Source organism: Callorhinchus milii, unplaced genomic scaffold (assembly GCF_018977255.1).
Source record: "Callorhinchus milii isolate IMCB2004 unplaced genomic scaffold, IMCB_Cmil_1.0 Scaffold24, whole genome shotgun sequence".
Classification (NCBI taxonomy): Eukaryota; Metazoa; Chordata; class Chondrichthyes; order Chimaeriformes; family Callorhinchidae; genus Callorhinchus; species Callorhinchus milii.
The window spans coordinates 3,909,358-3,920,103 of record NW_024704765.1 but is presented as its reverse complement, the minus strand read 5'-3'; the positions used below and the strand labels follow the sequence as shown (position 1 = coordinate 3,920,103).

Here is a 10,746-nt window from a genome sequence, read left to right as displayed (position 1 = left end):
AACATCAAGTTTTTCTCTCGTTTGTTAATCATTAAAGACACTGGCAGCGAATACACGGTAAACACATTGGTGGCATATTTATACACCCTAAACTGAGGACAGACATAATAGAGAGATATATCCTATCAAATAAATTAATAATGATACTGGTATTATAATAGACACACACGAACACACTAAATTCATGTTGATCTCTGACTCCTGGTGCTGGGTCTCTGGGTGAGTGATTGTAAGTTAAAAACTATACGTTTGAGTGCCAATAAATAGTTAATTAGCGGGAAATATAAATCAGGATATATTACACAATAATAATCATCATATTGTTCTAATTTGGTAGTCCCATCACTTTATTGACTCAGAACAGATCGTGGATGCAAGGACGAAAGCATAGCTAATTGTGCTCTGATGTAATGGTAATAGGGATTATATATTTTTCAGTAATATTGTATAAAAAATCCTGGTGGATGTTTGAGCAGGGATATGATTTCTCATTTTGTGCTTAGAAATTCTTGTTGTAGTAGATTATTCCTCTTCCCTCCCATCGGGAATAATGAGCAGGAAAGGGTGTGAGTGAATGGAATCCTGTCTGAAGTACCATGTTCATTTTACAGCCTCTGTTTTATACCAATGCTGAAAACTGTAAGAGGAACTAGAACAATCCAAGTGTCATATCTAGAAAAGACCCTTCATCATTGTAAAACGCTGCGAGTCATTTTAGTTTAATTTTATTTCAAATGCAGTCAGGTGGTAGTTTATGGATATGTTCACATCAGAAAATGGAGTCCTTGACAATGTCTTTCACCAATTTTAAAATATATTACGTATTCGAACACTGTCACAAGGCTTACATTAGACGTTGAGCTTTGAATTTCCTCTAATATTTCTAACATTCACACTATCATTTTCTCGGCAAAAAATATGCACTCAATGCTTATTTTTGTCTTCTTTAAATATGCTCACAATGATACTCAGGAGACCCTTACCTCTGTAGTTTCACCCCACTTTGTTTGCTCGACCTGACACTTGCTTTCTTGGAGCTGGAGTCTGGTCGGACGCCACTGCCATTGTAACCAGCTGCTGGAAAATGCACAAGTGTGATAACCTCCTCCTGATAAGGGAAATTCTCGGTGGCTTCATGCTCTACCTCGGTGAGCGAGCAGTAAACTTTGGGAACAGGCTGCCTAGGGAGACAGTGGAAGCAGAAAATATAATTTGTTTCAAGAACAAATTAGAATCAGTTCTGTAAGAAAATAGTATCTGGGGACACAGTACGTAGTTTGGAACATGACTTGTCAACCGACTACCAGGATGGTGGAAAGCGAACTAGATGGACCTTGGTCTCCTTTTGCCAGCAAATTCTTATGTTCTTATGCTAGAACAGGACAATTCCTACAATTGGGTTCAAGAGCACTTCCTGTACAATTAATTCTCTCCCATTTTCACAGGGATCATCATTGCTGTCTCTCGGAGGGAGGTGACTAATCCTCGACAAGTTGTGGCCAGTTATGTGCCAGCCATTCACCAAGAATCGTGCTGAAACTGCTCCAAACCCATCTCAAGTAAGATCCTCGTAGTTGGCTTTGACAAGATGGATTCCACCCACCCCTTCAGTCTGGTCAATTCACTTCACTGTGAAGAGCTTTAAGATATCTGGAAGACGTGATAAGGCACTATATCAAGTTCAAGGATTATTATTATTATTAATTCCCAAATTCTACAGATGAAATGGCATTGACTATCTGATTCTGCCATTCGGTTGTCCGGATAATTATGTTTTAATGAAATTAATTAAACCTCTGTATCTAACCCTTCATTCTGTTGATAAACTCAAAACTAGAAATTAGATTGGACTTTAAGTCAATGGTAAAAGCATTCACTGAATGCTTCACATCAGTGAAAAATCAATTTCCACCAGGGCATTTTGTTTTATTAAATCTTTCCCTCTGAAAGTAATCCTGCCTTATGCTGTCTTGTGATTGTATTTAACCATCTCCATTCTTACATCACTGAAAATCGTTTTCAGACTGAAAATAAATGTGGATTTTGGCAACCAGAAAAACATCTGTACAGAAGGGCTTTGCGCAAATTTATTTTTGCTGAGCAGTGTAAGAAAATTAGAGAGCCAGATGGATTCACCGGTGTTACCAGCTGCAAATATTTTTTGTGAAAAAATGCAAACTGAAATCTTATTCGGTACAAAATTCCTCCTAACGCCAAAGTATACGTCTATCAGAATATCTATATTTAATCAATGTTTCTGACACATTAATATCCAGGTGCTGCGTCATTGGGTAGTGTACCTAAACAACCTTTGACTTGGCCTGTCTCTGCACAGGAATAATGGATGAACAGCAGCAACTCGATGTAGGACCCACTGATCCCACAGCTGCTCAGCCATGAACGGACCAAGTCACTCTATTATCTCCTGACGTCAGGGGAGCTTCTTGACCGAGGCAATAATGAGCAACAATATCAGTCTTAATGAAGTAATTAAGAGAAACTGCCAGGGAGGAGGACTGCCTATCATATTATTAATGTAAAGACCAGAATAGATAGGAGCCTGCGTTGTCTGTGTGTCGCTCTGCGCTTCACATCAAGGCCTTCAGTGCTAGACACAGTCTGCAGCTATCGGAACAAATAAGGCTTTTCAAGCAGCATACCAGCACAATATAATTATATAACAATAATGCTTTGATTTAGCGCCTTATCACATCTTCAAGACGTCTCAAAGAATATACTGTAAAGTGAATATATTTTGTGGGAGAAACGCAGCAGCCAATTTTGCAGAGCAGTGTCCCACAAAGAGTCGCGTTTTGAAGTGACTAACTTATTATTATATTAAATATTTTTGGTTCTGTAAAATGTAAATTCACATACAAAAGTCTCTAAACATGACACCTTCCCTCAGAGGTCACTTAATCCTTTAGGTCATTTTATCTTAAAAATGTAAGACTTAATTTAAGAATTTTCCACAATTCAAATGATATAAACCATGTAAAAATCTTCGCTTACTGCAGCCACACAACAAGTAACTCTCCATGGGGTGCATAATAACATGCATTAACGTGACTTCCAATTCCATCCCACCTTACGCTCACTTGGCCAAGTCTCCCACAAACTCAAGCTTAAACTGTGCAATTATTCATTGTCAAACTCTAACTCAAGGTAACAATCTCAACTTCATGACTTGAATTGGTCAGAGAAGTGAAGTAGCGGTTTGGCACAAAAGAACCCGACGTAAATCAATTGCTGTCAGCCACACAGGCAACACTCTTCCTTTGAGTCTCATGTTGGGGTTGTCATGAACTGAACTGCATTGTCCCTAGAAAATAAATCCCAAAAGAAATTGTGTGACATTGCACAAATGTAGATTTGACATGGGTGACATCTTTAGGGACTCGAAGCATAAATTGAACTCTATTCTGATGAGTGCTGGAATGGAGAGACTAAGCAATCAGGGTGTAGCCATCATATTTCAGTGACAGATTGTGCTATGTTGTGAACAGATGCCTCTGAAAGTACAGTCACATTCCTGTAATAATCCTCAGTGACAAGACTAAATTACCATGATGCTGTTCAGTGAATCATGTCTGGGTTCGAACAATCTACAGAGAAGGTATCATCAAAATTTAAATCACACCGAAAATGTTAATGTTCCATTGTAATACATTCCAGTCCCGTCTCATTGTTAAAACACTGACAGCTTGGCAGAATGTACTGACTGAAGAGCTGGTTTCTTGTCACTAGAAAATGGCATTCATTGCTTCTCACCACGGCCTTAGATTTGGGTTTGATGTGTTATTAACATAGAGCAAGTAACACTTCAGAGGATTCAGAGGCCAGCTCAATAATTCCACAGCAATGGAACTTCATTTTAGTTTCAAAATATCTTGAAATACCACATGATTATTTCAGAGGAATATCGCCACTGAACAGCACTTATAGTAATATTCCTTGGAATATTCCAAATTCCAAATTCCAAATTCTCTTGGATTTTACAAAGTTTTCTAATGTCCAAATGACATAAAGGATTCTTACTGTTACTGTTCCCTCTAAGCAATCAGGGTGGTTTGATATGGAGTCCAGTGCATTTAAAGATAAAGTAATATTCCAAATTAATTATTCGTGCTGTTGCTAGTTCCAAAATGCCTTTTTATATTATATTTGACATCTTACAAACAATGATAGCAATGACTTGATGACCCTCAGAGAAATAAATCTGAAAAAATTATATTTATGAAATTATATCTTATTTTCTAGCTCATGAGAAAAAACAATGTATTTTAATTTCTTTAAACGCTTATTAAACCATGTGGATTCCCAATAGACCTTTCTAAACTATCTAAATACTAAGCATATGGAATTCTATCTCCTTTTTTTTCTCAAACTTAAGAGAGAGAGAGAGCACAACAACAAAAACAGGCATTTTACTACTTGATCTTCAAGAGCCAATGTATCGCCTCTCTTCAGCAAAAATCAAAAGGCAAAACTGCCAGAACTCTACAATACAATCCTCCTCATTAACTCCTCACCTCAGCAATATTGATGGAAACCTGTTTTAGGAAGACACACAATAATAATAATAATAATCCTTGCATTAAAGGCAGTTTATGTTCAAAAAAGAATAGGTGTCTGCGAGAGAATAGTTGCTGTGTGTCAGAATCTGTATTATCTCCTGAGAACTATCATAATATGGTGCATAGAAATGCTTCACAAATGAATGCACAAAATATTCTCTTTGGAGAGCTCAACAGTTCAGTCTATTTCTAGCATCACACGGAGATCCACGTGGCATTCATCTCCATCAGTTCAATATTTCCTCCACCTTAATAATATTCTTAATATTTAAGTATATATATAGACAAATTGTAATAAAAGCTGTAATTGATACCATTCCCTTGGATGCTGTTTGAATTTCCTACAATCATCGCACAACGTGCTGAAAACAATGCATCCAAAGAGGAGTAATTTCAAAATTAAATTCTATATTTTGGCTTCAAACAGACCCTTGAAGATATGAGGATAAATTATCTAACATCAAATTAGTAAACTGATGCTTTTCTGTAACATCCAACGACAAAGTACTGTGCAACAAAACAGAGTTTTGTTTTTTCATGTAAATGCTGCATGAATCTAATCAGTGAAATGTGTTATTTGTGTTTACCCAGAATTTTAAAATGAATTAGGCACTACACTACACCTGTCTAGTGTTTCTGAGCAAATGTACTGTAATTATATCCCGAACACCCGCAATTTAGTAGTGAAGCACAGTGTTTGACCACTGAATATTGCACTTAGTGGGATCCTAAGGACACAAATAATGGCATCAACCTACACTCTATCAAAATTCAAGAAGCTCTCCTGAAATGTACCAAGGGAATCTTTATTGCCACTGAAATGCTTCATTACTAATACAGGAGTCTGAATTTGTTAACGTTATAATGGACTTTTTAAAAATATATATCTGCGTTAAATATCAACAAAAAGACTGATTTCTGGGACATGGTGGCCTTTGATTAGCTATAGGAATGTTACAGCTGATGGAAAGGCTTTCAGTACTGATTGCTCTTTGTAGTTTTGTAAATATACAGATATCGTTCAGACCCACAACATTAAAAAAAAACTTTAAATTTCTAATGTTCTGCAAAAGTTAAATTAATCTATTGGGTCTACAAAAAAAGACTGAACACAGATTATACCTCACTCTGATAACAACAGTAAAATGATGATAATCCTTACATTTGGTATAGCACCTTTCAGGTCAGGAGGACACCCAAATCACTTCACAGAATATATTGTAGGGTATTTTGTGGGCGAATGGGGGCAGTCATTTGTACACAGCAATATCCCCAAAACAGCAAAGGTGTGAATGACCAATTTTATTTGGGGGATTGTTGGCCAGTGCATCCTTCTCTTGATAACTAGCATAAAGTCTTGCAAAGTTAGTGTTCACTGCAATAAACACAGAAGGCTAGAACAATATATCATTGGTGAGGTATTTCACAAGAAATTGAATGCAATCTGTCAGATAGATAATACCATTTGGTCCTTCAGGATCGCAGTGAGTGACCGAAGCAAACTCAACATTGCCAGCAGCAGTGTAATAGCTTTATCCATAGACCTCAGAATACATCAAAGTATTCCTTCTCTCCAAGTAATTGTTATTGCTTAGTGAAGCTGTGGGGTGCAGTGTCCTACCCAGGCTCTGCTTCTTGCAATGGTTCAAGAGGAATGCCATCAGCTCCCTTTCCATACCGAGCTCTGTAACACAAGCCACATAGCACTTTAATGGCATAGTTAATCAAACAAACTAAAAATTTATATCAGATCTGGGGTTTTATACTTCTATCGTTTGCCGTGTTCAAGAAAACCCAAAACCTCGACTGCTCCCAAACAAAGAACACACCTAAAAGTATCAGGAATCGGATCTGCTCTCCTAAGCAGAAGCGACAGAATTCCACACCCAAACCCAAGCGGTGTCCCCAAACATTAATGACCGTTTGGTATGTGTGTAATTACGCTCAGGAATCAAATGGACGTCGCCCTTGGATTCCCTCGAACTTATTCCGGATATCCATCTGCGTCTGCAAGTATTCGTGACAGCAATCAAGAACTCAGCTACTTAAAGAAACATTAATGTTGGAAAACTTTGTAACTCAATACCATTCTCTCCAACTTCTGCGGTTCTCTCCCCCCTCCCCACCACCACCCCACCCCCAACACCTCCGGAAAGTTTGCGATCAATGTGTAAACTCAACCCACCACCACCATCAAACAGCCACTATTTCTCACTACATCCTGACATCCAAGCAAAGCTATGTCCTGCCATAAGTCTCACCAATTTACAGAATTTACATCAATATATCTGTTGGAATGGGCTCAAACACCCAAACATCTAACCAAAAGAAAGTCCTATTGCTTTCCCTATCCCAGATACTCCAATATCAATTGGAAAGCGCTGGATTTCTCCCACCCACTGAGTCTGATTTGAAAGCGAATAGAATCAGACCGTCCTCCCTATATGTTAATCAAATGCAAAAAGGCCACTTAAAAGGAAATGTCTCCTGATCCTGCCACATGCCCTTTATCTCTAAAGAGTGACGGAACCAAATGGATTTAGTTTCTTAGAAAATGTTTCCTGACCACATGACCTCCATGACCACAGCCCGAGGAGGATAAAAGTCCCCGAATCACGGTGGAGGGACAGACCGAAAGAAACCGAGACCCACATCAAACCAGAAGCTGAACCAGGCGAGATGAATTCAAACACAGTTTACTCCTGTGGACTGCTGCTTCTCCTGCTAATCCAGGTCCAAGCCAGACCCAGGCCACAGCACGACCTCCAGGTAAGAGACACAATAATAATAATAATAATAATCCTTGCATTTGATATAGTGCCTTATCACGTCTTCAAGGCATCTCAACGCACTTCACTGAATATACCGCAAGGTGAATAGCAATTGTTCACAGATCCTGGACACTATTAACTGTTATAGGAAGCATAGCCAGACTAAGAACTGTGAGAAGATAGGATGATCAGGTTCAGTGCAACACAGAGTTCAAAAAGAAACTTCAAATGATCGATTTCCATCAAGAAGGCTATCCTTCCATGTGATCTCATCCTTCCAGAAGAGTCACCTTGACATCTTGCCAGCACAGCAAGAAGCTGTTGGCCTCAACACGCCAGAATTTTGGGCTCAACCAGGCTAACCTGTTCGAGTCAGAGGTTAATTAGCCTCTCGGTAAACAAATACTACCTGGAATCCTTCCTGAAATTTCCCTTTGCAACTGCAAGCCTATCTGAAAGCTAATGTACAGTTTACATAGCATTGCTTTACATAGCATTTTACATAATAGTTTATTTTTATTATATATATTATTCATTGCTTGAATCAGGCTTCAGTGCTCCTTCCTGCCATTATTAGGACAATTCTACTTAGTGCTCCGATCTCTGCTATCAGGGCTTGACCCCGGCACTGATGCAGCGTAATTATGTTCTACCCTTTTCTAACATTTCCCACCTTTATTGTAGACCTTGTCCAGAATTTTAGAAGAGGAGTTGGAGCGCCTTCTGATTCAGGAGGAGCTGGACAGCGAGGCTGACGATACCGCTGTAGGGGAGGCCTCTCCAGAGGTAGAAAGTGTCCAACCTGAGTCGGAGCTGCCTTGGGACAGGGACTCCCGCGATTTCCAAACCAGGCACAGCCTTCACGATGCACGTTTAACTCGACTGCTCGCCTACAGCCCTCTCCGATTCCGGGCCAGAAACAAGAAGGGGTCGGCGCGGGGCTGCTTTGGAGGGAAACTGGACAGAATCGGTGCCATGAGTGACCTGGGATGCTAACTCACTTCACTTAAGGTAAGCTTCCTAACTCCACACCGTGTTGTTGGTACTTTACATTAGCCGCAGCTCAAAACTTCACTACTTAAGGCTTCAAAGAGAAACTATTACCATCGATTACACGGAATCGTTTGCGCGTTGATCAGACAGAAATGGTTTATAAACTCACGCACAGAAATAAACAGATGGATAGTTTGAACGTTGAATGTCACCAATGATCCTAAATATCACAACTCTCTCTTTTCATAAACCACATTCACTTCATTAACTTCCCTCTCATTGAATAACTCTGGTGCCATTAGACAATCCCTGTAAATCAGGTTCCACAGTCATTCTCTCATTAATCTCTCTCAATTGTTTTCCCCCAGATTAGAATTAATAAATTGTGTACTTTACCATGTAAATCACACCCACTTGTGTATGATGATAGACTTGGCTGTCAACTGTAACAGATTCTTATGATCTTTAACTGTGACATCTAATTGGGAAATACCCAAACTACTGGATTCCTTATTGTAAAGTGTGTGTTTCAACTAATTTCCTTTTTTTTTCCTTCCCAGAATCTGACTGAAAGAGTAAAAATGTGAAGAAAACCCGTCTGTTACCCTCTCTACAGCCTTTACTTCATCTAAATCTCCTTCACATTTGGTTACACAAACTGTTATAAACTCCATAGTCCCACTGTAGACTGCGTACTAGTCGTATCTTTGCCATTTTAAACTGTTCTCAAACAATCGTGTAGATGTCATCCTATTTCATGGTACTTTGGAGGAAAACTATTTATATTAATTTAAGAGAAAGTATATTTATTGTAACTTATTTTTTGGTGATCTGGTGATCGCGCCTTGTGCGAGTTTTGGTGCAATAAGTGTGGACGTTATTATACGTGCGGGGTGATTAGAATTAATAAATGATTTTTCTTCTGATGATGAATTTTGTGTCAAGTATTATTACTTACCTTATTGAGAATAAGCAGAGTTTTAGAGCTCGCCTCCTAAACAATGCTGGTGGGTTGGTCAAGTAAATAAACGTCCACAATAATCTGGTGAGAGTAATGGATTGGGGAGTCATGTAATCACTATTCACTTTTTCTGTTGCTGGAAAATGTTCTCTGTAACCTCAGCGCTGTTTAAGCCATATAAGCACATGAGTACCAATGTTCATTTAAAAAAAATAACGTAGACACACTGAACAAGCTCGTGAGATAGTAAACCGGTTTCCATTCTGTGTTGTCACAGCAAAACAAAGCTACAATATGAATTGTCGATATGAATTGTCATTTTACATACAATCTCACTCATACAACCAATGGTTTCACACAGCTGAAGGTCTGCACCTGTAGACTATTATTCGGTGGAGTCTGATTGCCTCAGTCACAGAAGCAATGGATAGACAGCAATGTAAACCCGGACCACTCCCAATACTCACAAAACAATCTTCATGGCAACACTATCCACCTTTTACTGAGGCAACTGCTTTCGGACCAAACGTGTCCACCAACACATACGTTCCTCCCACCTCTCAGCAGCTGCCAACATGCCACAGTAGAAAGCCGACGTGACTGAAAGGCCTTTTCCCTTCATGTTTCCAATGGGGAAGAGGGGATCTGTTGGGGAATTCTGGATTGGAACCTCACTCCGGAGATACAGCTATCAACTGAGGTGCGGATCTGCCCACATAACCTGCCCAGAGGGCACCAACCACCCCATGGATTCTTTCCTGAAGTACAGTGGTGCCACTGCGTTAGAGAGAACAACTCGACAATAAAGAAGGCGCATTGTATCAAACCCCTCATACTATCCAAACATCTCAGAACCAAATTAACAGACGTGAAATATCAGGAAGTGAGGGAAGTGATACTGATTTAAAACAGTGAAAATATCTCACCTCACCTAATGCAGGCTCCAAACCCGAGCCCCCATTCACATTTATGTTAAAAAAGTGTTGCAATGCTATGTATGATCTGTCAAAATACACCCAGTTGAAGCAAATATCACCGGTAAACAATTAATAATAATATAATAATAATCCTTGCATTTGATGTAGCACCTTATCACTTTGTGGCGACGTCTCGAAGAGCTTCACAAAATATACCTTGGGTTTACTTTAAGTGATTGAGCACCCAACTCAACATGTAGTTTTAACTTTCCAATGACACAATTAACAGTGATGTTAAAGATATAAACCTATGAGCGCAGAAAAACTTCACTGAAAGAGAAAGAAAATGATTTGTCTTCAGGGAACATGGTAACCAATTCACTGACTTTATGCGTCAGCTGATACATGTGTAAAGCAATATAATGTGAAGTTACTGTATATCCCGCTGGGATAACTGAACCAGACCATGTTGCTGGAAGTATACAGTTCCCCCATTCCCTAAACCGCGAGGGTTTATGTAGGATTAT

At 39.2% G+C, this 10,746-nt stretch overlaps 1 protein-coding gene across 1 annotated transcript; it reads left to right on the top strand.

Annotated features, from left to right (window-relative positions):
* The first annotated feature begins 7,075 nt into the window (after positions 1–7,075).
* LOC121850706 (C-type natriuretic peptide prohormone-like) lies at positions 7,076–9,274 on the top strand. The gene is made up of 3 exons (XM_042343529.1): positions 7,076–7,346; positions 8,033–8,359; positions 8,902–9,274. Exons 1-2 carry the CDS (start codon positions 7,257–7,259, stop codon positions 8,342–8,344), a joined length of 402 nt encoding a protein of 133 aa, XP_042199463.1. The 5' UTR covers positions 7,076–7,256; the 3' UTR covers positions 8,345–8,359; positions 8,902–9,274.
* Positions 9,275–10,746: the final 1,472 nt, after the last annotated feature.

Excerpts from the sequence above, each read along its gene's own strand:
- LOC121850706 (XM_042343529.1), top strand. The coding sequence starts at position 7,257 with ATGAATTCAAACACAGTTTACTCCTGTGGACTGCTGCTTCTCCTGCTA. Across the intron at positions 7,347-8,032 it reads GGCCACAGCACGACCTCCAG|ACCTTGTCCAGAATTTTAGA; the intron begins GTAAGAGACACA and ends CCTTTATTGTAG.